We start from the raw sequence: 27969 nt of genomic DNA, 5'->3' as shown, positions 1-27969 counted from the left end.
TTTAGTTTGAGGGTTGTTTAGCTAAGACTAGCACGCCAAACGCAATGTCTAGTCGAGCTCAACATGCACAGGGGCAGAACGGATTGACATGGGGCATGTGATGGTTGCAGAAGAGCTGCGGGTATCAATTCTACCAAAAAAACTGCCGTCTCGATCTCCGTGAACTCTCACTAAGCGTACCGATGCTGCATCTCGGCCAGGCTTTTCCGATGGCATCAGACTCGAGATCCGGCGACTCATGTGGTTACGGCTTGAGACCTTCCAGCTCTTTTGACACGACGCATATGCCACATCAACGATGGCCTCACTTGAATTCACACCGTTTCATCCTCTGGGTGTTGACAGTGTTTACTCAACCGCTGCGGGCGTGTGAACGGGCGCCCCCTCGTCTAACGATTTTTCTGGCTGTTACACCGCGAGCGGCTCCATGATCTGCTTCCCCTCCTTGTCGACCATGAAGTGACTAAACGCCTCCTCATCATTGTCGTCAAAGAGCAGCGAGTCTTCCTTCTCGGGCTTCAGTTTCGCGTACAGGCCATGGCCGGCCTTGGGCCACGACTCGGGCAGAGCGTCGTCGTCATCCTCGTCGTCGGCTGCCGGGTCGGCGGCCTCTGCGGGTGCAGTCTTCAGGATCTTGCGCACGCCGCCTGTCTTTGAGCGCTGCTTGGGGACCTTGAGGCGCGCGTGGTTGCTCTGGCGGTGGCGTTGGGGTTCCTGTTGGTGCTGTGGATGATTAGTATCGTTCATCGTGAGGGGGGCTGTTGGACATGACGTACGCCTCTTGGTTGCGCCCAGTCGGGGGACCCAAAGATGGGTAGCCCCGGGTGCTTTTTGGAGATGGAGACGAGTATATCTACGAGGAGACCCGGGTGGATGTCATTGCTGAAGATGAGCAAGTTGACCAGCTCGCTCTTCTTTAAGCCCTCAAAATACTCTCTTCTCTGTGACCGTGTTAGCAAAAGGTCTTGTGCAGCCGCTCCCTTGTCTGCCACGTACCTCCTCACGACTGGCATTGCCACCCTCAAACCCGATGATTCTCGAGTTGGGGAACTCGGGCAGCATAGCAAGACGCTTCTCTCGTCTCCGCTCGACCTCGTTTTGTAGCTTCTTCCACTCCGCTTGCTCCTGCTTCGCCTCGCGGTACTTTGCGAGCTGGCGCTGGTACTTAGCCTGCTCCTTCTCCTCGTCCTTGCACGTGCTGCACCGGAACCGCGGCGGATCGGCGGCAACGTCGCTTAGGATCTCGGGGTCGTGGCAGAGTTGGTGCCAGGCCTCGCCGCAAGAGCAGGCTATAATGAGGTTGGCGTCGGTCCAGGACGTACGCTTGCACTTTGTGCACATCGTTTGCCCATTACCGTCGTCCTTGGTCCGCTTCCTCTTCACGGGCGGCTTGGGCATGGGACGCCTGAGAATTTCGGGTTCTGGGTAGGCGGGCAAGTTGGAAGGTCTCCGGGAGGCTTCATCTTCTATTTCGCGCTTCCGCTTTGTTCCGGCGGAGGGCGGCTGGCCTAATGTGATTGTTGAGGGAACGGCGGGCGTCGCACAAGGCAAGTACAGCGTCCGAGGCAGGGTAGACAAGTCCAGTGGGCAGTGTAGAGAATCCTCTTTGGCAGCCTTGGACGTTTCATGAGGCTCATCTGTTGGTGCATCAGGTGCTGGTGAGGATGGTTTGCTATCGTTAGTCTGGTGGAGACGGCTCAGAACGTATCGTGAGGTTGCAGGAGAAAACTGGCGTTTGTATGAAGATGGGGTGGGAGTCGGCAGTTCTACTTTTTCGGTTTCGACGGGAGCAGACTGAGGCGCTGCAGGTGCGGGTGATGGTTGTTTTGGGTCAGCGCCAATCGCAGTTGCTTGCGCATCTTGAGTTGTGTCTTCAATCGTTGTCGTCGGGATAACTTCCGTCTCAATTTTGGTCTCATTTTCGACCGGCATGGCCTCATCGATCATCTCCTGGTCGATTGCCATGGCTTCTGGTCCCGGCGGCTCGAACATTGTGAGATGAACGGCGCAGGACGGACGGCGATGTGGGTGGAGATCTGAGTGAGCTGGTGTGTGGTGTTGCGACGATGAACCCAGCACATCCGAGGTGGCGCCACGAAGAAGTTCTCGATGATCTGAATGCCAATGCACTTACAAAGTCGATTAAGAATCAAAACAAGACAATCCCGCAAAGATTTTTTGCGACTGCTCCTCAAAAGGGGATATTAGTTACAGTTGGCTTTCAACAAAGGCTAAGGTAGTCAAACGGGAAATGTAGTGCAAGACGCGAAGTCGCGTTTGAGGGTCACGTGCGCCACCGAAGCTGGTCGGTGCCCCACATTTGTACAGCTTCGGTCAACCTCGGTGTAGGCTCAACATCTTAAGACGGCCACGCTGGTAAACAGGGATAGCAAGGATGCCACTGGTGTTTCCTAAAAGAAAATTCGGTCGATTTTTTCCTCCCAAAGTATATTGAAATGACTGCTAATCTCAGCAAGTCTTCTAGCAGTCAAAAGTCCGGGAAGGAACAAGCAGGAGAAAACCGCGAAAACCAAAGCAACGTCTAGAAAGTCTCGCGGGTCTGTGCTGGAAGCCAAATCTATCTATCCAACTACACCGCTGCTCTTCAATGACTGGATATGCTCCTCCGACAACCCCAAATGCTCTCCCAGCACCTCGCTCGTGTGCTGCCCCAGCGTAGGCGGCGCCGTCCGAATCGTCGGCTTGCTCTCTGAGTACTTGACTGGAGTGTTGACCATCTTGATCGGCCCGCACTCCTCATGTTCCATCTCCACCACCATGTTTCTCGCCAGCGTGTGCTCATGGTTCAGCGTGCCCTGGACGTCGTTAACCGCCGCGTACGGCATGCCCCGGCCCTCAAACACCTTGAGCCACTCCGTCGTCGTCTTGGTCACGGTGATGTCTTCAATCAGCGCCTCGAGCTCGACGCGGTTGGCGACTCTCTGCGCGTTTGTCTTGTACTTGGCGTTGTCCTTCCATTCCGGTTTGCCTAGGCCCTCGCAGAGGATCCCGTAAAGGCGGTCGTTGCCGCCGCCGAAGAGGATGTCTCCGTCTTTGGTCTTGAAGGACTTGTACGGCACAATGGACGCTTTCGTGGTCAGTTTCGTTCACGAGCAGACGTTGAACAACTTACGATGCGCGGTTCCCCATCGTCCCGAGTCCTTCTTGCCGCTAATAAGGCAGCTGCTGGCAATATTGGCCAACGTCGCCGTCTGGCAGTCACTCAACGCCACGTCAATGTGCTGGCCCTTCCCGGTCCTTGCCCGCGCTAGCAGCGCAGCCATAATGCTGTTGCTCGTGTATAGCCCTGTTGTCAAGTCCGTCACGGCGACGCCGACTTTGACGGGCTCTCCGTCGCGGCTGCCGGTGATGTGCATGAGGCCGAACTCTGCTTCGACCATGACATCGTAGCCGGCGCGGTCCGAGTAAGGGCCCGTCTGTCCGTAGCCCGTGATGGAGGCGTAGATGAGGCCCGGGTTGATGGCGCGCAAGGTCTCGTAGTCCATCTTATACTTCTTTAGGGTCCCGGGGAGATAGTTCTCGACCAGGATGTCGCATTTTGAGACGAGCTTGTGGAGGATTTCGGTGCCATCTGGGTGCTGGAAGTTTAGCCCCAGCGACTTTTTGTTGCGGTTTACCTGGGTGTGGTTAGTCTGGCTCATGTGAGAGACCTGTGAAGCTTACGGCCAAGAAGTATGCGGACTCGCCGGGTCCTTCTTTGGATGAATCAGCTTTGTAGGTCGCGTAAGGCGGCCCCCATGCTCGAGTATCGTCACCTCGTACGGGATGTTCGACCTTGATCACCTCGGCGCTTCAATGATGTCAGTGAGATGGGTCCACTTGTGACCGATAATGAAACAAACCCAAGATCGCCCAGAATTTGAGTGCAATAAGGCTATTGGCCATGTCAGCTTCGGTTCCAATTGATAAGGTGTCACTCTGGTATTCACCCCAGCCAAGACTCTTGTCATGTCCAAGACTCGATACCCATCAAGCGGCAACTTGCTGCTCGGCACCGACGAGTACCGACGCCACACGCCCGTGAAGCGTGATGGCTGCGCACGGAATCGCGCAGCCCGCGAGAATACGCGGAATTGGACGCCAAGCGTGAAGTTGCACATCATCATCTTCGGACGACTTGCAGCAGTCGTTGCGGGGAAGATTGTTGGAGTTGAAGTCCGGCATCGTCGAGGACGCCACTTGGTTCCCCAGCTCCGACCCCGGTCTAGCTCCGGTCCGGTTGGCGGGGATGCCGTCGGGTAGGCCTCGGCATTATCCTTGTTCAAGTGAAGGTGCATTATGTAATTGGGCACGGGCCAACCAAGGGCATCAACATCGCGAGATCATTTTAGTACTGTGACGGATCCCATCTTGAACTATCTACTACTGTTGTTTCTCATAATCATATCTAAAATACAATATCTATATATGTTCCACCATGACGCTAGATCGTATAAACGTGTGAACTCCGAAATATCTAGCTGCTCTAGTCGTTGTTTACTGGGCTTACAGACACAGGAGAATGACGGTGCACTTCGTAACAAGGCCATTCCAGGGCATGTCTCAGGAGCGGCGTAACGTTGGCACCTCCAGCGTCGCACTGCGCGTTTTTCTATGAATTCTGGCGGGTTCCGTGGGCGAGGAGGGCGTGCTATCCTGCCGCCCAAAAGAACGCGACCCCGACGGCTCGGTATACCGTCTGCCCTTTGGCGGTTGTCGCGAAGACGACCTTGTAACGGACCGCTCTCTTGACGCAGGCGACCCAGTCGATGTGGTTGAGTCACCTTCGCTCCCAGAATGGAATTCATTCGAGTCTCGGCTCATCGACAGACGGAAATTGCGCGTACTGAACTGGTCGCTAGTCAAGGTGACCAGTCTGTTGCGTCCCATCTCCCCCGGTATCTGAGGCCATACGCCGATACCAAAGTCGTCCGGTCGCAGCTGCGGCTGCACCTTGTTCCCGAAAAAACTATTGACCTTGATCAGGGCGTTAGAGACTGTGCGTCTGTAGCCCTGGTCCTGGTCGGGTTCGGTGCCACCAGAGATGGGCCTGGTGAGTGAGGCATGTCGGACTTCCGGCTCATTGGATCCTTTCCGGGTCAGGTGGTTTGGTTGGTTCGGTTCTACCAGAGGTGTTTCGCCTCTATCCGACATAACCTCCCCGGCTAGATAGATGTACAACGAGCCCAGCGCAGCCATTCCGGTGGCGAGGATGGTGCCCCATTGGCCTGTTCAGAAACTCGCATGTCAGCTCCACTGCAAAATACCAAGTGTACGGGAGGAACAGGACCATACCAATGCTACCCATGGGCTCAGTATGGTAGTCCATCTGAGGACTGAAGAAGTTGATCTCCCCGATAATGAGGATAGCCACGACCGCCCCAGCAAAGACGGGTATCTCGACCGCGTTGAGGAAGCCCCTGATGCTGGCATTGACGCTCTTCATGTTGCCGAATGTCGCCCCGTTGGCTCCGGGGATGGGATCGTTGTCACGCCCCTTCTCGTCGTCCGGGTTGTTCTTGATCTTGACCCACATAGACACCAGGGAGAGGATCGCGGGCACACACTCGGCGGCCGCAAGGAACATGGAGTTCCCGAGCGGGAGCTTGGTGGGTATTGGTACGACGAAGATGTCGCTGGCCGCCTTGGTCCGCAGGCGAGACGACGGGCCATTCTGTTCCGAGCACATGAGTCCGCACAGGGCGTTGCCGTAGGGGAAGCCAACCGGGTTCTGCGAGATCGGGTTGCCGGCATCGTCGAAGAAGCACGGCGCTGAGCTGGCGCGGTAGAACTCGACCGCCAAGCTCAAGAGGCCTTGAAAGGGTAATCAGCACACCCTGCTCTTTAGTGCCAGACATGCCATTACTTACCAGCCAGGATCAGCCCAGTCCACAAGAAGATGATGTTGCGTCCTCGTTCGTTAGAATAGGTGGAGGATAGCTTAACCGTCACGGGGCCCGCTAGGATGCCTATTGAACAGTACTGCAGCGCCCCATATATGTCGAGGTCAATGGCACCTACAAGCACGACTGTCAGTTGGGGGCTCCAGCAGAGGGTATGGCAAATGGCTGAACCGACCCTCGACGTGCAACGCCGCCAGGACTATGCCATGCACAGCCGCGACGGCCGGCAGGATAAGAGCAGCGGCGAGACCGACGTTTCTGATCCATTCGGCCTTCCTGGCGAGGACGCAAGTCGCTACGAGGAGGTAGTAGCTGGGTCAAGCACATGCCGATGTTAGTTTGCAGCACTAAGAAAGCTTGATTGCCGGGCCGGGGCTACGCTGGAGACGAGCTCCATAACGCTCGCATATGTGTGTGGAGAAGCTTCTCCAGACTCGCGCAGCATCGACTTACAGAACCCTCTGCCCGAAACCATATTGGCCTGACAAAGGCCACGAACAGATGACCTCGATACAGGGCCCGTTAGAGCCTGCGCACGACGAAGGCGGGTCGGCGGAGGCTTCTCGGCTGGCAATGGCGTGCAAGAGCGGGGTCAGAGGAAACGGTGCCATCAGCCCGGGCCGGCCGTCGGGCTCTCTCCGGGGGGCACTGGACTGCGCCCACCTTTTTTTCCCACTGGTCGGATGAATCACTGTGTTCCGGTAGACGTAGAAGGTTGAGGGAGAGTCTCCGCAAGGGATAATAGGATAAGGTATTCAGCCTGCGGAATGGCGGACAAGGAAAGTCAATCAAAGAAAAGCCGGGTATCTAGGCAAGATTCCAAAAGTGTCGTGAGAACAAATTACCTCACGGCACACCCCTTGAAAAGTATGGGAAAAGGCGGAGATTCCACCCGTCGTCCCTCGCGGCTCTCCAGGAACAAAACCAGCCAGGGAAATTGGTCGCGTGATGCGGCTCAGACGAAGGAGGGAGCTCGTTGCCTGGGCGAACGTGTTGTACATGCCTTGGGCAGTTCGCATTTCGGTTGAGGCGCAGCAGAAGTCTAGGTAGATGTAAGTGACGCCGGTAGGTCATAAGGTAAGTAACCATCATTGTCGCTCCCTACGCATCCAGACATCCACGGGGCATTTACCTGCCGCAAGCAGCCCCAGCATCCATCACAACGGTTAGAAACGGGGAGGGGAGAGTCAAGAGAGCTTAGTCGATGTAAGCGTTGTTCGGCATCGGAGAGGGTGTGCTGACATGCATAAGCGGCCGCCCCAGTGGTAGGGAAGGCAAAGCCACGAGCTAATCATCGTCATTGTATTCCTGCGACATGAGCTATTTCCCCAGCCATCGGAGGGGGGATTCTCTAAGATACCTATTCCCTAGCCATAGCCATTAGCCATGAGACCGAACCGATGCAACGCTAGACCGAAAGCGGGACTTTGTGCGCCAATCAGAGCCCCCCAGCCAAAGTCTCTGATGAAGTTGCTGCAGGTTGGCGCGGTATATCGACAGCATTGGATTTTTTAAAATAGACTAGAGGCTGATCTGGAAACGAACGTTGCAAAGAGGGGAGTTGCCCCGCACTCGTTCTTCCCTCTTCCATATGCATTCCATGATCTCCATGCGGGCCTTTGCGGAGGAAACATCACAACACCAACCCTCGCGTCGCCATCTCGAACCGTCACCGCGCCGACGCGGTTTCGCACGGCGGTTGAATGGGTCACTGTGAATTCAACCGCCTACGATGGAAACCAGCACGGGAATCAGCACGGAGACCAGCCAAATCAAGGAATGGCGATCAATTGTTACACTGATTGTTTTCTTTCTCGCAAGTAAGTCGCAACTCTATGCTCAGCTGCAAAGCCCGGCTCGGAATTATTCCCTTACCATCTCCGTGAACCCGCAGACATTGCAGTCCTCTTCCCCTTCAAGGTCCCAATCCATGTCCCTGTGCGAGTTGTTCACAAAACCTTGGACGGCCTGAGTGCACTGAGAGTGATACCCCCGAGGGAGAAGGACTACCATTATGAGCCTCAAAATGGGCAAGCCGCCGGACGCAGGCGCTTTGTGCCGCTCTTGTTCCCCGTGAACTCGGTCACGGCCCCTCTGATCGCCGACCTGTTTCTCCTCGCCATCCTGGCCATCGGCAGGAAGGAAGTTCATGACGGCACCCTTGGAGACAACGGCATCTTCCCCATCGACATCATGGTCTTCTTCATTACGCTGGCATACATCGCCATCTCAATCGACGCCTCGGGACTCATTCGCTACCTGGCCCTGAAGGTGCTCCAGTGGGGAGGAGAGGTTGGCCACAGGCTGTTCTTCTACCTGTACGCCTTCTTCTTCTGCCTCGGGAGCTTCATCGGAAACGACCCAATCATTCTGTCAGGCACGGCCTTCTTGGCCTACATGACCCGGGTCTCGACCAACATCAAGCACCCCAAAGCCTGGATCTTCACCCAGTTCGCCATCGCCAACATCTCGTCCGCCATCCTCGTCTCCTCCAACCCCACCAACCTCGTTCTGGCCGGCGCGTTCGGCATCAAGTTCATTGTGTACACTGCGAACATGGTCGTCCCCGTCGTCGTCACGGCCATCGTCCTTTTCCCTTTCCTGCTCTACGTGGTGTTCAACAACGAAGGCCTCATCCCATACTCGATCAAGATGCGAGAGGCGCCCAGGAAGACCAATTCGAAACCCGTCAACCCCAACATCCCGAGTGCCAGGGGTAACGCAAGGGACGAGAACGTCGAGGACGAGAACACGGAGCAGCTCATCGAGGAGATCATGAACCCCTGGCTCGACAAAGGGGGCGCCGCGTTTGGCGCCGTCATCATGTCGGTGACGCTCGTCACCGTGCTGGCCATCAACGCCGCCAGCGTCAAGACCAAGAACGACGAGCACTTTCAGGTGTTTTGGGTGACGTTGCCGGCGGCCTTTGTCATGCTCTGCTGGGATCTCTGGTTCGGGTGGTTACGTCGGGAGGAGACGCGGGCGATTGCTAAAGGGGTTCACAACGAAGGGGACAGATCCGAGCATGTCGACGTTGAGCACGGTGAAGAGCGGAGTAGGGCTTCGGAGACGGAGATGGCGATAATGACACCCGCCTGCTCGTCACCGAACTGGCCGCATATTCACGTCGAGACGGCAGAAGACGAGAACGATAAGGAAAAGATGCAGGTTGAAGACGACGATGTATCGCCAGTGAACCGCGACATTGGCGTGGAGACGTCGGATTCCAGCGGCCCGCCCGTTGTCACACTCACCCCAGCGGTTCATGCCTCCGAGGATAGCGGCACCGCCACTACCGGGTCTAGCCCGCAGCTCATGTCGTCGGCGACTACGGCTGTGTCGGGCGCACAACAGCCGGACGCCGAGGGGGTTTCCACCAGCGAGCACAAACCAAGCCACGAGATACCACCACCCGCAGTCTCGGACGTGTCGCCGCAGGGGCCACCGGTATCACCGTCCATGGGGCTTGTGGATGACGAGAAGCGCAGAGAGGACGCCGGTGAGAGTCGCACGCTCAGCCAGGAGTCGCCCGGAGTCCATGCGCAGCCGAGATGGACGCTTGTATCGCGTTGCCGAGACGGGTACCGGTGGTTGCAGGAAACGTTCCCTACCGTCATGGCGGTGATATCGCATCTCCCATTCGCGCTGGTGCCGTTCGCGTTCGCCATGTTCGTCCTGGTTCAGGCGCTGGTCACCAAGGGCTGGGTTCCGGTGTTTGCGTACGGGTGGGATCACTGGGTCGAGAAGACGGGCACGATCGGTGCCATTGGCGGCATGGGTTTTCTGTCCGTGATACTCTGCAATGTAAGCAAACCTTGCCCGACCTGGCGTGGCGAGAAGAAACGACGGAAAGCTGACATTCACCACGCATCTAGTTCGCGGGCACCAACATCGGCACCACGATCCTGCTGTCCCGCGTGGTACAGGCCTGGATGCAGATTCGCCGGGAAAACGGCGTGGACATCAGCGACCGCATGTTCTGGGGCACCGTGTACAGCATGGCGCTCGGCGTCAACTACGGCGCGTTTAGCACCGCCTTCAGCGCGTCGCTGGCCGGTCTGCTGTGGCGCGACATCCTCGGCCGGAAGCACATTCACATTCGGAGGATGGAGTTCGCGCGGGAGAACGTGCCCATCATCACAATCGCCATGATTGTCGGCTGCACTGTTCTGGTAGGGGAGATATACATCATTAGAAAGGACACGCCGTACCACTTGTAATGAGGACGGGTGTCTGCGCATTGCCAGACCTGTGAGTGGCAGGTTGGTATGTATGTAATCGCGGATACAGTGTCAATACACCAGTCTATACTTTGTCTGTTTTATTTCTGTAGAGTGTGTGTATTTGTGTGTTCGGGGTCAAACAGACTCCGAAGTGTCTCTTGTTGACGTCGACCCCGGTTGACGATTATTGAGCTCTGCAAGACAACAATCCCCCCATGCTCTGAAGGCCCCCCGCCTCCTCACCGATTAGTGAGCCCGGCTGTGCTCAGTGGAGTATTCGGGGGCCGAAAAGCATTGAACATCGACAAACCAACAGCCCCCATGCACAGTTCTATCCAGGTTAACCTTATTACGAACCTCATCAACACAATCTCGGCCTCACAGCCACATATACTCACTTTTGAATCGCACGGAAAGGGAAGGCGAATCGATGGGTTTCCCCAAAGAACAGCATACGTGCATACCGTCCCATGTCAAGCTGCGGCAAGAAGAGCGGGCGGGAGAGCCGTGTGTAAGGCATTATGCGAGCGGGAATGTCAAGATGGCGCGCAGCCGCCGCGGCTGGTGGCTGAGCTCGAACTGCGCACGTAGATCTCTGGGAAACACATGCAGCCGGAAGCATCTCCCCTCTCCCCAGTTGCTGTATGCACCCCGATGACTTGAAGACTGCATCTGTCAGCCACTACTATGTAAAGGAGATGCCCCGCTGTGCCCCAGCGGCACGGCGCGCAAAAAGTATGCGGCCCAGGACCGGGAAGGGAAGGTCCTTAAAATGGGACTCTTCAGCGAGGATTGGGGGACAATTCGCATCTTCTGGTTTGGGCTTGGAAGCGCTTGGCCGGGGGGCCTTTTTCCATCGAGACGCGGGCCAGCGCTTGTACGGCCTGCTGGGGGCTGCCTCTTGACAAAGGCAGAGAAACGACACAGCCGCGATACTGCGCCGCCGCCGCCGTACAGCGGGATGGCGTGTCGATGGCATTGTATAGAGTACCGCGATGGTTGATCCATTCCTGGACCGCTGCAAGGGGTCTCAGTCGCGATCATCGTGGAGAGAGTGTAAGCCTCCATTCATGGCCTGCCCCCAACTTGGTCCACAAGTCGCTGAGCGTTGCTTCATGTAAGCTGAGCCTGCGGGCCTGACCGCGCGGGAGGATGAAGAGAGGGGGGTTCATCGGTTAGACAAAAGACGGAAGATCAACGGGTGTCAGCACAATATTGCGCTGACTGCATGCGTATGAGTAGGTATGCCTTGGTGTCTCTCTCTCTCTCTCCAGTGGGCGAACGGCTAGGATCGTCCCACTTCTGGCCTTCCAAATCAAGCGCAAGGGTCCATCAAGGGAACCCCAATGGGACTGATTTGGGAACATGCGATGCGGACTCAAAGGCAAAAGATAGATTAGAGGGAAAAGGGAGGGCAAAGACCAGATGACTTCGACCCTGCTTCGGGAACCCCCTCCCCCCTGCCCATCCCTCTGCAGGGTCAGGTTGCACCATGCGACGCACTGAGAAATGCAATCCTGATGCTCAGTGAGCACTGTTTCACCAGGGCTCAGGTCATCGCTAAGAGGCCGTGTGCTGGATGTCGGGGTGTTTGACTGACTCTCTCTCCATTCCTTCATGCAGCGCAATGCTCTTCGCCGAGTCTCGCCGGCCGAGATGGTCATTTGTTTGGTGCCGTCCCTGACGACTAAACGGGAGAGGACTGGATGGCGTCGTCGGCTCGTTTCCCCCATCCTCCCGGCTCGGCGCATTAAATCCTTCAAAGTCAACTCGAGGGTTCAAGAGGTGCGGCACAGCGCGAACCGATGCGGGTCGGAGCGCTATCCAGGGACAGCTACCAAACAGAAGAAGGAAAAAAGAAAGGATGCCGGCATGCGTCTCAATCATAGCCATCCGCCGTCGAGGTAGCACTGTCGGGATGAAGACGCCGCCATCACAACTTGGACATGTTTGGAATTGATGCGCATGTCAGCAACAGCTGGGCTGGCTACACTAACGACGATCAAATCAGGCCGAGCATAGTTCACTCGCAAGCCCATCAATCACTTCTCATTCAGTCCAGGCGGGACACCACCGCCGTCCCGTCTCCTCGCGTCGGGGTCCGAGGGCCAGCTGAGACACTGACGCGCAGGGCAAAGCGGCCGAGAAGAGTCCAGCGAGCCAACAGAATCGCAATCCACGATGTGTCATCCTGAGTTCCACTGCTTCCAGAATGTCCGGGCGGTGCCATTGCCACGGCGGGCCAACTTCCCCGTTGCGTGCGCGGCGCACCTCGAACGAATCCTGCGCAGTGCAGAGTCGTTGCTGCCACGTTTCAATCACTATTGGCAATGACTTTGAGGAGGCATCACTGCAGCATTGTTTCCCCCTCCCACCCCTTTTGGTTTCGTTTGGCCGCCGTCAGACCCAGACCTGGAAGTCATCCGGACGAAAAAGGCCCTGCAGGGCGTTGAAACGGCGCATTGAGAACAAAGAGGTGCGTGGGAGTGATCAATGCGCGTAGGGCAAAAGATGGGATTAGGTTCTGCTCGAGGGTTTTGCTGCTGAACAAAACTTTACGTGACACCTGCTCCCCCTTCGGCCGACGCAGGCTGGGCTCGCAGCAAAAAAAACCCCCAAACGACAGAGCATGAGACGATGGCGAATCGAGCTGAAAACCCGTTTTGCCCCGTGGCCCGCTATTTCTTGGTTTTTGCAGCCCGTTACTAGGGTGCCAACAGGTCGGTGAAGCACCATATACGCATGAGGTACCACGCCTGTTTTCTTTGTGCAAAGGGGCAGGAAACGTTTGTGGAACGTTGGGGAAAAGGGGGAAGAAGATATTGACGGAAAACAAAGCAACGTGATGTGATGGAAACGGGTCCAGATTCGGACGGCGTACGACAGCTGGCTTGGCAGAGCGAGATGTCGAGGTTGCTTTCTTTGTCCTTGACCGTGATCCAACGGAGAGAGTGGTTCGTCATTGCCCGTTCGATGCAACCCCTCATCTGCGCGCCTCGCTAACAGCCATCGGGGGCCGCACCGCATCTGCTGGGGGGGTCTCAGCTCAGCCTCATGGGAGAACGAACCATGGGGGGCTTGTTGGTGCTGTTGGTGTTGAACAAGGGCCAGACGGGGGGCTCCTCAGCTCAACGTAGGTTCATCGTTAAGCCAGACTCGGCTGCAAGGCCGAAGCGGTACGGTGTCGGTGGTCGGCTGATCGAGCGCTAGACTAACCCGAGTTGAAGCGACACATGGACGCGGATGAGTCTAATGGGTTTCTAAGTTGGGGGCGTTACACATTGGCACGTTTCTTCCTTTTTGTAGCGGTCCACTTGCACCACAACCGCGCAGCCCTCTTCTCCAAGACGACCGCCACAATCTCTAACGCGGGTCCATTGGACACAGACATGGCATCAGAAAAGCAGAGCAAGTGCCACAGCAAGTCCCGAGTCTCGAGGGTCGGAAGAGACAATGCAATCGACAGAGGCACCAGGCAGCAGACATGCCTCCAGGGGACATCTTTAGCCTGTATTGTCTCGCCAGAGAGAGAGAGAGACCAAAGACAATCCCTCCTCCAGACGCACAGCGGTTCCCCACGGTTGGTCGGACGGGATGCGTTTCCCTGCGCTCCGGGAGGACATGGGATGCAGAGCCAATAATAGCCGCCTCGAAAGGCCGTGTGCTACGACGCCCATGAACGAACGAACGAACAATGTGTGCGCCGCGGCCTACGGGACCCACGCCTACTCGTCGCGATTATACCCTTCTTTTGTTTCTGTTTCCTGCTCATCCATCCATGCATCCATCCATGTCCCGCACCTGTTCCTTGCGATATGCACACTCCCCCCGGACCATGTCCTCGGTGGGTGGGAACCCCCAAGGTTCGAGGGATGCGGCCCTCTGCACTACACAGAGAAGACTCGCCCGATCTGCCTTGCAGTGACTGTCTGTGCCAGCAGCACCCCATGCTTGCATGGTAAGCTGTGTGTGAAGCTCTGCTGTTCAAGATGCTGTCTCTCATGGGACCGGAACATGTAATAAAGGGCACCTCCTATCCCTCCTTGCCCTCTATCCCTCTGAAACTTTCCACCACATACGGGCTCTCGAAGCACAGAACGCATTTCACGGCCGTCATTGACCCTCCAGAGCTCGGGCAACGAAAAGCGAGGACCACAACATAAACACATGCTGAAGCCCACGCTTGGGTGCATTCGTCCGGAGCATCATTGACCTCCCGCTCAGTCTTACACACCCCACCCCCCAGCCCAGCCCACTTACCCGTCCTCTGGCACCACCGGATGCCGGCGCCGTCGCACGCTACCTAAACTATCGCGGCACCAGCTCTCAGGCTTCTCACGACGCCTCTCTTTTTTTTTTCCATCTCAGCTACGACCCCGAGGATAAGGCCGGGCGAGAAGGGTCGCGGGCGGACTAGGAACTTATCCTTGCCCGCTGTCAATAAACAACAAACATCCCCAAGGCCGCACGCACGTCAACATAAATACCATCTCGAAGGCATGGCACCTGTCATTCTCGCGAGAGTCAGACGAGAAGCATCAGAAGCAGCAGCGGTCTCGACAATAGCAAAATCCCAAACATCGCAGTCGTACACTTCATCACCTACCCCAACACCAATAGACGCATCTGCTGGCCTCGGCGGTCCATCAGAGACACCGTCCTCACCATCGTCCTCGACCGTCAGCACCACTACCGTCCTCATTATTGTCATCGTCCTCTGCGCATCGGCCATCATGTCGGCAACACTCTTCTACCTCTTCGACCGCAAGAAGAACGCCCAGTTCCGCGAGGCATGCCGGCGGGACCCCTACCTCACACGCAAGGAGTTTGTGCGCCGCCGCAAGCTCAGCGCCGTCGAGCGCCTCGAGGAGGAGGAGCTGCAGCGCAGCATCATGATCCGCAAGTCGCTCGCCAGCCGCGAGCCCTCGAGGCAGAATAGCTACGAGGATTTCAACATGGCGCGGCTGCAGCAGCAGCAACAGCAACAAGAACATCAACGTGGCCGCCAGATGCCCGAGGTCTGGATGCCGAGAACGCGGCCCGGGTCGGAAGTCTATGTGCCGAGGATGAGGTCCGGGTCGGAGACGTCCTCGTCGGCTTCGTTCGCTTCGTCTGCGCGGCACCCCTACGCCGAGCCCCATCCCGGTGTGGAGGTTGAAATCCCGCTGGCCCCGCACTCGGGGTCGCCGTCGCCGAGCCGGACGCCGTCCGTCATGAAGGTCTTCCCCCCTCCAGTCGTATCGGAGATGGAAGAGATGGAAGGTATCTCGCGACCGCTGCCGTCATTCCAGAAGCCTTAGAGTGCCCCGCACACCTGTCGTGGAGACGGTGCTGTGACGGGATAACATGATACGACATAGTGAGCGACTTAGACTTGGCAGACGGCGGCCTGGGGTGCCCCGCGATGGATTCCTGTACCTTCTTTACCACTTTCCTTTGTATTGATACCCACGACTGGATACACACATCAACTACACGTAGTGTTTGAATCATATGAAAAAAAAATATACATCATTTGGTGAAAATGGTTCGAGGTGGCAAGCAATGAATCACCCAGAAGATTCGAGATTCGGTGGACCGGAGTGGATGGACCGGAGTGAGTGGATCCACTTATTAATGGTGCAGATTCAATGATACAATGTGCTGTAATCACCAGCGCCGGCCCCGGCTCCGGCTTGCTGAGTCATCCCGCTGCCCTGCCACCGTCTGCCTAACGTTCCCCCCCCCAGCAGGTCAAAGTCCTCATCCGTAATCCGAAACTGAGCCTGGGCGTTCTCCCCCTACAACCCACCTCTCTCCACGTCACTCGCTCGCCGTACGAAGAAATCGTCTGCCTCCTGCCGCAACGAACCTCGAAGAATCCGTCGATCGACTTTTTCTGAGCAACCTTGCGACTGCCGCATACGAGCCCTTCGAGCCGACTGCTCCGCGACCTGGCACTCGGGTCCTTTGTTCGCCACTCTCGGACGCCTTCACTGGTAGAATCGGTCGGCTGGCAAACAGAGCCTCTTCCTTTCTCATCTCCTCTCCCCCCTCGACTATCGCGCCTTCCGTCAAAAAGGTTCGCTTTATTGGTGAGAGAGGACACTCCTGCCGCAGGTCAGGAAGTCATGGCTCACCTTTTTTCTTTTGCGTAGTTAGGGTATCCCCCGAGCGCCTTCGTCACTTCCCCCGCTGAACGAGTTTCCCCTGCCGTTCATCAAGAGAAAAAGCGATTAGCCGCCTGAGGATCCTCTATCTATATCCTTTCGCCCACTGCCTGGCGAGGGATCGAGAGCCTGCCTACCTCGGTTCCGAAGCAGTTCTCAGCATCGTCCTTTGAGACGATCTCTTTTCCCGGACGAAGTAACAGGCTACAAACACCGCCAAGCTGCATTCGCCGCTCTTTGTTCAACTTGCTACCGATCTCCTTTGGACACAAACCAACAACCCGGCGAAAGAAGACTCCACGACCTACAAGGCTGTAGTCAACAAGCGCAAGGAACTCCGGCGAAGAAGAAAAGAACTCAAGCGTCGTCGCAAAGTTTTCGACGAAGTAAACAACATCTACACTGCCAAGCCGTACAAGCCCAAGATGCTCGGCCCCAACGGTGCCGCGACGGACGAAAATGGCAATCCCGAGGGATTCAGGGACGACCTCAACATGGTTGTGATGTGTCCCGACTGCAAAGAGTACCCTCCCCACCTGGTCGAGGAGTTCTCCTCTGGAGACATGGTCTGCGGCTCCTGCGGCCTTGTCGTCGGTGAACGCATCATTGACACCCGCTCCGAATGGCGTACTTTCGCCAACGATGACCAGGGCAATGACGACCCCTCCCGTGTCGGTGACGCCGTCAACCCCCTGCTCAACGGCTCTCAGCTTGAGACCACCATCGCCTTTGGCGACGGCAGAGACTCCAAGCAGCTTGCCCGTCTCCAGAACAAGTCCCAGAACGACAAGGCCAGCAAGTCGCTCATGCAGGCCTACAAGGAGATTGGTGCCTTCTGCGACAGTATCAACCTCGGCAAGAACGTCTCCGACGCCGCCAAGCACATCTTCAAGCTCACGTACGACCACAACTTCATGAAGGGCAAGCCTCAGGAGGCTGTCATCGCAGGTTGCATTTTCATCGCCTGTCGTCAGACGGGTGTTGGCCGTACCTTTCGTGAGATCTTCCAGGTCACCCACGTCTCGAAGAAGGAGATTGGCAGGGTGTTCAAGCAGCTCGAGTCCTTTTTGCAGAAGATCAAGGAAGAGAACCCTCGTGGTGCGGGCTCTCTATCCAACTTGGATGGCTACAAGGCCAGTGCCTCCACCAGCGCCGAGGATCTCTGCACCCGCTTCTGCTCCAACCTCAACTTCCGTAATGCGCAAAAGATTGAGAACGTCTCGCGGGCGCTTGCACGGAAGACCTCAAGCGTCTCCGAGTTGGCCGGTCGTTCGCCTCTGTCTGTGGCCGCCGCGTGTATCTACATGGCGTCTCATCTCATGAAGGAGGTGAGGACTTCCAAGGAGATTGCCTCGGTGGCCGGTGTCAGTGACGGCACCATCAAGACGGCCTATCGGTTCCTGTATCAGGCTCGCGAGAGGCTGATTGAGAAGGAGTGGGGCGCTGACCAGAAGGCAATCGATGGCCTTCCGGTTAACTAGAAGGTATCCGGTTGCCCTTACAAGTGCTATGGCACGCGTTGCCCTCACATCGTTGTGGATGAAGAGATCATCCTCAAGAACGAGGAGTGAGTCGACTCCGAGACACTGTCGTCTGTTCAGTTGCCGCAGTACGATCCGGTGATGACGACAATCACTCGGCGGCCTCATGCAGCCGGCTGCAATGCTTGACAGGCAACCGCGATTGTGGTGTGCCAATTTTTTCTTTTGGGCGTTTAGGGGTGGTTTCCCTGTGCCCATCGTCTTGCTCCCGATTGGTTTGAGTCGCCTGGAATGGCGCATTCTCGTAGCTCTTGGAAGATCAGAGCTTGGAGGTCGATCGCGGACGGACAGAATTTGCTTGCTCGCTCGCTCACTCGAAGAGTACTGAATTTTGGGAACGGCTGGGACTGAGGGCGGCTTAATTGCATAATATCCCCAGATTGCTACTTGGGCTGCTTTGCACCAAGAAAACACCGAGATAGATGAAAGAATTACAAAACAATGTGCTTTTCTATTGCTATTCCCTACGGTAGTCTGTGAAAACGCGTGTGTTGGTGATGAGCGACTGAAGTGACATTGTGAGGATGATTGTACGGTGTGCATGTGGACAGTGCTAATACGTATACGCACGCTCCAGTCCGCCAATTAAATTGAAGCTGGGAGACCCCATTTATTTTTTCCCACCCATGGACATGCTGAGCCTTGTCCTTCGCGTCGCGACTCCATCTTAACCAGCGCCATTCGACAGTCAGCCTTGCACACCCGCGATCTCACGGACTGCACCTACAACGCGGAATTGCACCCTTCGGTATCGATCGCAAACCTCCCAAACTCTGTCGACCCACAATGTCTGGACGCCGTTCCCGGTCGGGTAGGGCCGCGGCCAAGCGCGCCTCTGCTGCACTCCGTACGTACAAGCTTTTACTCATGTTCCCTTGTTGTCGCGCCCCGAAGCTTCGGAAATGACTGCTTGCGATAAATGTCTGCAAGACCGGACAAATCGTTTGATGTCGGGTTTGCCTGTACTATGAGGTGGTCCTTTTGGCCGCAACTGCCAAACATCTCTAACACCCCGACTTCCCCTAATACCCCTCCTTCAACCACCACCCCTCGATTGAGCACATCATTTTACTGTGTCTTTTGGGAGTGGAGTAGTAGCGCCATCGCATTACTAACGAGACATGGTTTCTAGAAAGCACCCCCAGGGCCTTCGAAGGCATTGATGACGACGAACCCGTGGCCGAAGCTGTCGAATCTGAGCCCGAGCACGAGGCGCAGCCCGAAGACGACGACGACGAGGAAGAAGAGGAGAAGGCGAACGAGTCTGGCGAGGAAGAAGGAGCCGAAGAGGAGGGTGAGGAAGGCGAGGAAGAGCCCGCCAATGACGACGCAGAGGACTCTGAGCCCTCAGCCAAAGAACCAACCCCTCCTACCGAGCCAGTGATCCGTAGGAAGCGACTTGGACGACCTCCGAAGAACAAGCCGCCTGGCTGGGACAACATGATTACCGTACCTGCGTCCGAAGCCGATACCCCGCGCCGGAGAGGTCGTGGTGGATGGCGCGGTCGGGGCGGTCGCCGGCCAGCGCCCGGCCAGGCTCCCCCGAAGCTCAAGCAGGTGATCGACAAGGAGGGCACAGAAGTCGACATTGTCGACGACGAGTGCGTCCTGCCCGAGGACCCGGAGGGCGAGACCAAGGTCGACAAGCTCGGGAACCTGCAGGGCGGCCGTCAGTACCGTTGCAGAACGTTTACCGTCAAGGATCGTGGCGAGCGGCAGTACATGTTGTCAACGGAGCCTGCGCGCTGCGTCGGTTTCCGCGACAGTTACCTCTTCTTCAACAAGCACCCGAAGCTTTACAAGATTATCGTGAGCGACGACGAAAAGATGGACATGATTGAGCGGAATATCATTCCTCACTCGTACAAGGGCCGTGCCATAGGAATCGTTACGGCGCGCTCCGTCTTTGTGGAGTTCGGCGCGAGGATCATTGTCGGTGGCCGGAACATCGTCGACGACTACCGCGTTGCCGATATGCGCGCCGCCGGTGTTGTCGAGGGAGCCATTGCGGACCCCTCGGACGTCTTCGACCCCAACCAGCCGTACAACTCCAACCAGTATGTTGCTTGGTTCGGTGCCAGTGCCGTATACCATACCAACCAGACGCCGGCCACGTCAGACCCTCTTGCTGGTCTGACCGAGGTCAAGAAGAAGCGTGTCAACGTCAATGATACCAACTGGCAGCTGGAGCACGCCCGTGCAGCTAGGTAAGGATCACTTGTCACAGGACAGCATCACAGGCTAACAGGTTCCAGCGAGTTTAACAGCCGCATCAACGCCATCCGTATGGCCACGCTACGCCACGGCGCCTATGATATCCACACAAACTTGATGCACCAACCGGTCAACACGCAACCAACCCGCGCGCGGGTCGAGGCCATTTCCCCCGGCACCGCCAGCGAACCTAACAGCGCCTTCCCGACCGTGCCATCGGCAGTCCAACGCAACTTCAACGTCGTGGACATTGTCTACGAGACACCACGCGCTGGCGTTCAGTCCGCCGGGCGGCGACCGGCCGAGGTTCCCGACTTCCTGAAGCCGTTCAACGGCATCCTGGCCATCAGCGACGACCTCAAGTCCATGCTGCCGCCCGAATGCCGCGAGTCTCTCGAGAGACACCAGGCCGACCAGCGGGAGTTCGAGTCGCGCTTCGGTGACGAGAAGGACAAGATGGCGCGGGGCAAGCTGCGGATCGACAAGTCGGTCGTGCCGCAGGGCAGACACTCTTAGAAAGAGTTGGTCCGGAAGCACGGCGTGCGGGGCGCGCCCAACGGCCGCTTCGAGTCGACCTTCACCGGCCGCGGCTGCAACTTCTGCGGCCGCAGGATCCAGGAGTGCGGGCACGGGGCGGAGGTCAAGCCCGAGTTTTACGAAGCTTTTAGTGTTAAGCCCGAGGGGCCTCCACCCAAGATGCTCAAGACGGAGTCGTCCCAGGGGAGGATGGCCAATTCGGAGTCTTTTCACGGTAGGATCGTATCGGACATTGACGCCCAGGGGAAGGTGATGAAGTTTGCCCCCCCTCAGGGTGTGGTCAAGAAGGAGACCAAGCTGGTGGTTAGGCCCGAGTTTCATGGCAACACTTTGATGCCAGGTGGTTCGTAAAGGGCCGGCGCATCAAGTTTGCATGACGGGTTTCTACCTTGGGAGGGGGGATTTGGGTTCTGTGTTTTTTTCGTTGGCCCGGCGTTCTGGGGGGGGGTTAGTCGGTTAAAGGTCAACTGGAAGAGACGGCGGCAAAACTAATTGCCTGCTGGTGTTAATATTGCTATTCTGTGCCGCCTTGGAGTTTTCTGCCAAAAGAGAGAATGCGCGCTTGGGGGCTGTGATGAGAGCCTGCGGGAGTGTGAGGCATGGGCTGTATGTAGGACTAGGACGATTCATGAATGGCTCATAAGTGTTTGTCTGCATTTGTGTTGATCTTGATGAACAGTCATGGTCTCGTCTCATGTTTGCCATTAAGACCACGCCTGTGGGAGAGGCCTTGACGCTCAAATTGGGATGGCGGAGACATTTTTACGGTCCGGGGGATGAAACTTAGCAGACGATAACACGTTCTGATCAACGTCCTTTGGCGTGATGAAGTGCGACAGTGTCTGGGTTGCTGCCGGCTGTTGAAAAGTCTTTCAGCACCGCGTCGATTCGATTGGGAGGTTTCTTCATCCCAACGGAGCTCTCTCCGGCGCGCAGGCGCGACGCGTTCATGAACACAGACGCCTGAATACTGACAACATCGCTGAGCAGTTCAAGATACAGTTGATGCTACTCGATACTTCCACATATTCCAGCCTCGCATCTACTATCACAACACGGACTGGCCGGTTTCTGGGCTACGCGAAGGGAGTTCGGCATCTCTGTGCAGTAGGCAAAATGACATGTCCCATGGCACTATCAGAACAACGTCCTTGTGGTTGCACAAATGCCGAGCAGCTTTGCATGGGGTATCGCGGCCAGGGACCTAGCGCTTTGGACATCAAAAAGATGGCATATAGATAACAATGCAATGACGTGCTTGAACATGTAGTCTCGAGTAGAGCCTCAAAAAGATCATCATTTATGGCTTGTTATGGCAGGCACCATGCTAGATGTACTAGCCTTCCTAGCAAACGCGGCGTGGTTGCATACTCAGAACAGACGTCGTCTTGCATCACATTATAAGCTCAGTGACTCGCCCCGTGGCATTCATCTTGCTCGGGATATCCGGTTTGATTCTACGAATATAGCACAAGGAACCAGGGGAAGTGTCCAAGGGCGAGCTCTCCTGGCCTTGCCTTTGAGGCCGACGAATAGATTCCTATCTATGTACCATAATGTTAGTTGAGCGCGGCAGGTCAACCTCTTACTACGGCCCTCGCCTTCCATCTACAGCTAGATACGGATGCTGAAGGCGAGGGTTTTGTTCGGTTATACATTTCTCCTCCTTCTTTGTAGTCTACAACGCGGTGAACCACGTGCTGTAAGGAAATCTCAGAGTTCAGGACATTGTTCGTGTTGGGTCGTCACTGGCCTTCAACGACTATAGACATTTAGCCATTGCCCGATGTTAATTCCTGTTGGCAACACGACGTTGGCAAAGACTTCGCTCAGCTTCGTCGCCACCATCAGACTAGTTGTCTTTTAGATGATGGTCGAGATGGCAGCCTGACCATCGATAGTAAGAAGGCTGATTTCGGGCACCTCGTTCATCTTCGGCAAGGTGTTTAACCGCATTTTGAGAAGGAGGATATCAGACACAAAAACACCGGAACTTTTAGACGCCCCAGGTTTTTCGATCTTGTCTGCTAATAAACCAGTCGTTGCCCATTCCCCATACTTCTGGATATACGAAGCTTGGTCTCTCTTGAATATTTCATGAGAATGGATGACGGCCTCCGTACAAGAAGTCTCGATATGCAAGACTTTCCTCCGCCATCTCTCCCACTCAGCATCATGTAGTCCTACCCCGAGCAAAGAAGAAAGCCGTTGTTCTCTTGACGTTGACTGATAGGGCCTATGAATAACACTTGCCACCACCCGCGTTTGCAATGAAGGTCAATCCAGGTGAATGTTAAATCGACTGTCAAATGTTTGTAATCGTCCACCTTAAACCGAAAAAAACCTACAGCCGTTGATGTCATCGTCGTGTCCGCAAATAAGTCATACAACTAGTACGACACAACATTCACAAACCATAGATGAGCTATCATTAGTTCTTGAGGGTTGCGGTATATATATGGCGCCATCGACAATACATTGCCGATGCCCCCGAGCAGCACATGACGATTGTGGTGAATCAAAGTGAACAAAAACCTATAAGACACGGCGAGTTCCAACAAAAAAAAAGAGCGCGGCCCCTTCACTCTTAACCCTGTCCCGCTTGTGCCTGATTCAGAAATTTACATAGTTGGATTATGGCTCTAAAACGGGATGGGATGCCTATGTAGACGAGATGCCACACGCTCTGCACCACTCCAGAGCCTGTTATATCGACTACGAGTACCGCCATTTTCAATCCTCTTCATGCGTAGCAACAGGATGTTCTCGTGGACACACTCTCATCCCGTGTGAGCGGTCCCAGCACAGCGGCACCTAGTTCCCTCGCTACCGGAAGCCATCAACCCTCCCCAAACATGCTCTCAACTCCTCCGGACTGCGTCCCTCCCTCGCGTAACCAAAGTTCATCTCATCAAGAGCAAATGACCCATCTGGTGCGCTCTCAACCCGACCTTCTCGCCTCTCCATCACCAAAGACAAACAAGCAGTCTCCTCTCTCCTCCAATTACACAACCATGCGCTCCGTGCGCGCCAAAGTTTCTGGACCCCGATCCCAAAACTGGGCAATAAGACGACCATCCTCCCATCTCGCACCCGCCCCGTCCCGCGCTATGAAGCCCACCCATTCACGACTCTTCAGACTTCGCCTGGCCACGGCTCATCTCGCCTCCGGAACCCTCAGTGACGCCTCGGCCCGTCGCGGAAGACCAGGAAGGGGGAGAGGGGAAAGCATACCACGCCATCAAAGCACCACACCCGACACCCGCGCAGCGCCAGATCCGTCCGAAGAAGGGGCACATTCAAACCATCCGCGAACGCGCAGACGCGCAGGCACGCAGGCACGCAGCCGTGTAGCACCACGTACCTCCCAGAGGATTACCGCAGTGACAAATAATAGAGTTTGTAGCTTATCGCAACCGCAGAGCCCCCCGTGACATCACTCCTTGGAGGTCGACGAGCCCGTGTTGAGGCGGCAGAAACACGGGGTCCTCTCTCCGGCACACACACACACTCTCCCCCCCCCCTCTCTCCCTCGCTGGCTGTAACAACCTTGTCACAGTAGAAGAGGGAGCCTCGGTGGTGGCCAGATGTCGTGGGGTTTCCAGGAATAGTTGTCGTCACGGACCATGTATCGATGCAAACGTCCTCTCATGCTGGCCCCTACAGTAGCTGCGGCAGTGGGTGGTAGACCGCGTGCTGGCCTGAGCAGTGAAATGCCATGATCGAAAACGCTTTTCCTTCGAGCACCGTCCCAAGGGGGCCACGCTTGGTTTACGGAAACTCGAGCATGCACGCATCGTGCAGTAGATGCCATGCATTGCAGGTACGCTACGATGACCGAAACAATAACACAAAAATCTTCAAGCATTCACTCGATTTTTTTCTTCAAGCTTGGTCTTACATCAATACGTGCGGTGCCGCAAGCCAACGATAGGGTCGGTGTCCGAGATACCAAAGCCCTCTGGTTTATACGATCCTTCAAGTTGAAAGCAGCTTGCGCCTACTCTGCAAGGCGACACAACCCGGCTTCATTGACACCAACACATCACGAAGGCGAGCGTCGGACCAGAGCACAGGCTTAGTCACCCTCCCAACCGGCCGTCCGACCTCGAGAAAGCATGACCGGAGGTCCAACCCAACGGCACGATCCGGCAAGGATGGGGGGGGGGGGGGGGGACATGGTTATTTCATCGGGACACGGGGATGCAGCAGCCACACAGCTACCCTCGGCCCCAGACCCAAAGCACCAATACGGCCAAACGCAAACCAAAACCGGGCCATACCACACCACAAAGCACACCACACCACCCAAAATAACCAGCCCTTCGCTTGTTACGCAGCGTGCGTGAGCGTGAGCGTGAGCGCGAGCGTGAGCCAGTCGTGGGCGTCTACGTGTAGTGAATGCAAGATCACGCGCCCTCACCACGGCTGACTGCCCGACGCTGCAGGACGCGGCGCTGAGTGTAAGGGCGAGGGGACTCAAGGAAGGGGGCCTGGTGCTCCAACCCTATCATGTTCTGCCTTTAGCGTTTGCCTGCGAACCCCGAGACATCATCAAACCACAAGGAGCAAAGTGCTCAACGAACAGAAGCCCGAGAAGCGGAACGAAGGCCCAAGGAAAGACGTGGTGATCGAGACAGGTGTCTAGGTCGTGCAGCAGCGCAGATCCGTTGCTCACCGCTTGCATGGGTCGGACTCGGGGTGCATGTGTCATCCATCGCCAGCCTAGCCGACCACATGGTGATATCAACGATGGATTCGACGGTGCTACCTTGCCATACCCGCTTCGTAACGTGAATGGCCGTTTTGCGTTTGGCGCGAGGCGTGGCGGACGACCGAACCGTAGCTTCCTTTTCGGCAAAAGGGCGGGCGGATTCTGATATCGAAGGATGATGCGTGATGCCGACGGTGGCTGCAATGACTGCAACGCCTGTCTAAGCAAGCATGGTTCTCAGCCAGACCAACCTCTGGTCCATAACAGCTCGTCCGGACGCGCTGAAGGAGTCATAATCCTAAGGATTGCAAGGGCTGGGCGATGCTATGCTGAGTCTAGTACATGCTCATAGGCAGCAGGAACATATTGATCCTACTGTTTGGACGTGGCGCGCGTACGTCTCCAAGGAGGGAACGTGGTAAGCACTTGAACGGGACGGGAAGGCAGATGCAACGGATTGGGTGCTGATGACGACTGATTACTGACATCTGGGCCGTAATAGGAGCGCTGGCCACGGAATAGACACGCGGGACGGAGGGGCGCATTGCGCCGCCCGTCGGTCGATGCAACACTCAACTGCCTGCGGTGCGGCGAGGCAAGAATAGGCAATCACGTAGTCAACAGTCTTTCGCTGGTCAAAGAGCCCGCAGGCCGTCCGGTGCTTCCTGAGCTACCCATACCGTTTGATTCCTCAATGCACTTAGCCGAGGACGAGGACGATGCTTACCAAAGGATTCACTCCAAGGCATGCATCGCGCACCCCTTTCCCCCCGATGGGAGCCGGGAGGAAGGGTCGCGCGACCCTTCGCCGTCCATTACTGCCGCTTTCTTCCGGCATCATAGGACACTACTGCAAGCACTCTAGGAAGCGCGTCTTTGTTCTGGCCACTGAGTCGAGGCGTGAGGCCGACTCTACCCCCAAAGTATCAGCAGCGGCGTCGGCGTCGGCGCCTGGGGACATTGTTCCGGTGGCCGGGATGACACAGCATCGAAGGGGCTCGCGCAGCAGCCCATGTCTCTTTTGTTAGTGCAAACGGCATTGGTCGAGGGCGGGGTCATAGCACATTCAACCTCGCCACCCTGACACCGCTTTGGGGCCTTAAGGATCACACAGCCAGGTCGTCGACGTAAACCGAGGACAGGCGAAGAGAGCATAGAACGTGCGCCATCCAGCCCGTTGCCGACTGGCTCTAGAAGCCTTGGCTGACCCTCAGTTACGTGCAGGACGTGTCCATCGCCCTGCCCTGTCTTATGTGGGGGACGGGCTAGTTCGAACCTTGGGGGCTTGTTCGAACGGCGGATCGAAGGGGGAGGAGCTTGAGGAGAGGGGGTCACGGGCTGAGCTGTGGCGAACAAGACTACGTCAAGAGGGTTACACCAGCATCAACGAAGTGTAGTGGGTGGTGATGCGTTCCGCTGAACGCCTCGCTCGTCCCGACTGGGTGTAGTCGTGCGGAACGAGGCGGGCGAGTTGGGACTAATGTCTCCCGCAAGGGACCCGTATGACATGCCTCCTCGACTTCTGTTTGGATCTTTGTAGCCCCTCTCCAGGCGCCGATGCGCCGTCGCCCATCGTCGTCGCCGTCAACCTGCATATGGGTGGTCGCAGGTCGCAACGACTGGACTACAACGTTGGACGGTTTCAAAGGAGCGCGGGATTTTCTTTACTCGACCATCTCCACCGGGACAACAAAAAACACCGTCTCCTCAATCGGTACCAGAGGTCCGACCAGTTAACGGCTGCATGCCTGCCCAGACAAGGCATTTCTAAGCAGTTCGTCGTGGTTTCGACGCCCAGGACCACGATGTTCTGCGGCGGGGGCGAGAGGAGAGGTTGGATAAAAGGGGCGTCGAGATTGGCGCCCAAGAGTCCCATTATTTGACGTTTCGTTTGCGGGGAAATGCGAGGAGGACAGTCACAATTCATTCGACTGTCGGTCAAGCTGAGCGGTTTCTTTGTGACCTTTGCCAGTAGATACGAAGTTTGAGATTGCGTAGCCCACTCAACCAACGCGGGCGTTGGGCAATGATCGTAAGTAAGCCAGATGCGTTCACATGGCTGATGCACGCCGTGGCACACAGGTCAGTCAGTTGTGTATCCACGACGACAAGGCTGGCGGCAAGACCTCACGGAGGTAGGGCTATGAATCCAAAACATCGATTGTGCCCACTGGCAGAAGAATGCTCCCCCCACACTGCCTGCCAGTGTTATTGGCGTGGGATGCTTAGATAGTAAGGCATAGTAAGGCAGGTATGGCATTAGTACAGAGGTAGGTAAAGGGATTCCATTCAAGGGGGAGCCCTCGTGAGACGCCACCTCAAGGATAGGTGCATTCGAGGACGCGGAACCGTCGGCGTCGGGTGGGTGAGATGGCTGCGTGTGTATGCAGACATGCCACGGCCTTGGTAGCTTCACCGTCGAATCATGTAGGTACACCATGCCCGCCGGTTCGTGCATTTGCTGGGAGGCTGGGGGCACACGAGAGTGGACTGGACCAGTAGCGTTGATGCTAGAGACTGCGGCAGCGAGACTGACGATGGATTGCACTTCCAGCAAGCAGATCTCAACTTCTTGAAAGTAGATGGAGGCCGAGAACGCGGGCCATAGCAGGCATCGGTGGATAGAACGTAGCATGACGATGCAGCACCTGGGTCTGCCACCTTCCGCCAATTGGCCGAGAGTCGATT

The 27969-nt window shown here is 56.4% G+C and overlaps 8 protein-coding genes across 8 annotated transcripts; 4 read left to right on the top strand and 4 right to left on the bottom strand.

Moving 5' to 3' along the window:
• Positions 1-408: 408 nt before the first annotated feature.
• Positions 409-1992, bottom strand: ColSpa_08418 (uncharacterized protein; the record flags this gene model as incomplete). The annotated part of the gene is made up of 3 exons (XM_049274630.1): positions 409-723; positions 777-941; positions 997-1992. 3 exons carry the CDS (start codon positions 1990-1992, stop codon positions 409-411), a joined length of 1476 nt encoding a protein of 491 aa, XP_049130587.1.
• A 590-nt stretch (positions 1993-2582) lies between these two features.
• Positions 2583-4298, bottom strand: ColSpa_08417 (succinate--hydroxymethylglutarate CoA-transferase; the record flags this gene model as incomplete). Its single annotated transcript, XM_049274629.1, is given in 5 exon segments — positions 2583-3088; positions 3134-3671; positions 3685-3811; positions 3864-3895; positions 3951-4298. 5 exon segments carry the CDS (start codon positions 4296-4298, stop codon positions 2583-2585), a joined length of 1551 nt encoding a protein of 516 aa, XP_049130586.1.
• A 265-nt stretch (positions 4299-4563) lies between these two features.
• Positions 4564-6378, bottom strand: ColSpa_08416 (uncharacterized protein; the record flags this gene model as incomplete). Its single annotated transcript, XM_049274628.1, has 5 exons — positions 4564-5228; positions 5296-5814; positions 5871-6017; positions 6079-6198; positions 6357-6378. The coding sequence occupies 5 exons, from the start codon at positions 6376-6378 to the stop codon at positions 4564-4566; spliced, it is 1473 nt and encodes a 490-aa protein (XP_049130585.1).
• Positions 6379-7635: 1257 nt separating this feature from the next.
• Positions 7636-10123, top strand: ColSpa_08415 (arsenical pump membrane protein; the record flags this gene model as incomplete). The annotated part of the gene is made up of 3 exons (XM_049274627.1): positions 7636-7723; positions 7807-9707; positions 9779-10123. 3 exons carry the CDS (start codon positions 7636-7638, stop codon positions 10121-10123), a joined length of 2334 nt encoding a protein of 777 aa, XP_049130584.1.
• A 4477-nt stretch (positions 10124-14600) lies between these two features.
• ColSpa_08414 (uncharacterized protein) lies at positions 14601-14858 on the bottom strand (the record flags this gene model as incomplete). Its single annotated transcript, XM_049274626.1, has 1 exon — positions 14601-14858. One exon carries the CDS (start codon positions 14856-14858, stop codon positions 14601-14603), a length of 258 nt encoding a protein of 85 aa, XP_049130583.1.
• A 1-nt stretch (position 14859) lies between these two features.
• Positions 14860-15426, top strand: ColSpa_08413 (uncharacterized protein; the record flags this gene model as incomplete). The annotated part of the gene is made up of 1 exon (XM_049274625.1): positions 14860-15426. The coding sequence occupies one exon, from the start codon at positions 14860-14862 to the stop codon at positions 15424-15426; it is 567 nt and encodes a 188-aa protein (XP_049130582.1).
• A 1274-nt stretch (positions 15427-16700) lies between these two features.
• On the top strand, positions 16701-17756 carry ColSpa_08412 (transcription initiation factor IIE subunit alpha; the record flags this gene model as incomplete). The annotated part of the gene is made up of 1 exon (XM_049274624.1): positions 16701-17756. One exon carries the CDS (start codon positions 16701-16703, stop codon positions 17754-17756), a length of 1056 nt encoding a protein of 351 aa, XP_049130581.1.
• An 846-nt stretch (positions 17757-18602) lies between these two features.
• Positions 18603-20918, top strand: ColSpa_08411 (chromatin structure-remodeling complex subunit rsc7; the record flags this gene model as incomplete). The annotated part of the gene is made up of 4 exons (XM_049274623.1): positions 18603-18663; positions 18949-20023; positions 20072-20522; positions 20547-20918. The coding sequence occupies 4 exons, from the start codon at positions 18603-18605 to the stop codon at positions 20916-20918; spliced, it is 1959 nt and encodes a 652-aa protein (XP_049130580.1).
• Positions 20919-27969: the final 7051 nt, after the last annotated feature.

Source organism: Colletotrichum spaethianum (assembly GCF_022836535.1).
Source record: "Colletotrichum spaethianum MAFF 239500 DNA, contig22, whole genome shotgun sequence".
In the NCBI taxonomy this organism is placed as follows: domain Eukaryota; kingdom Fungi; phylum Ascomycota; class Sordariomycetes; order Glomerellales; family Glomerellaceae; genus Colletotrichum; species Colletotrichum spaethianum.
Note: the sequence above shows the minus strand (reverse complement) of the source record. Positions and strands in the feature narration are given on the sequence as shown.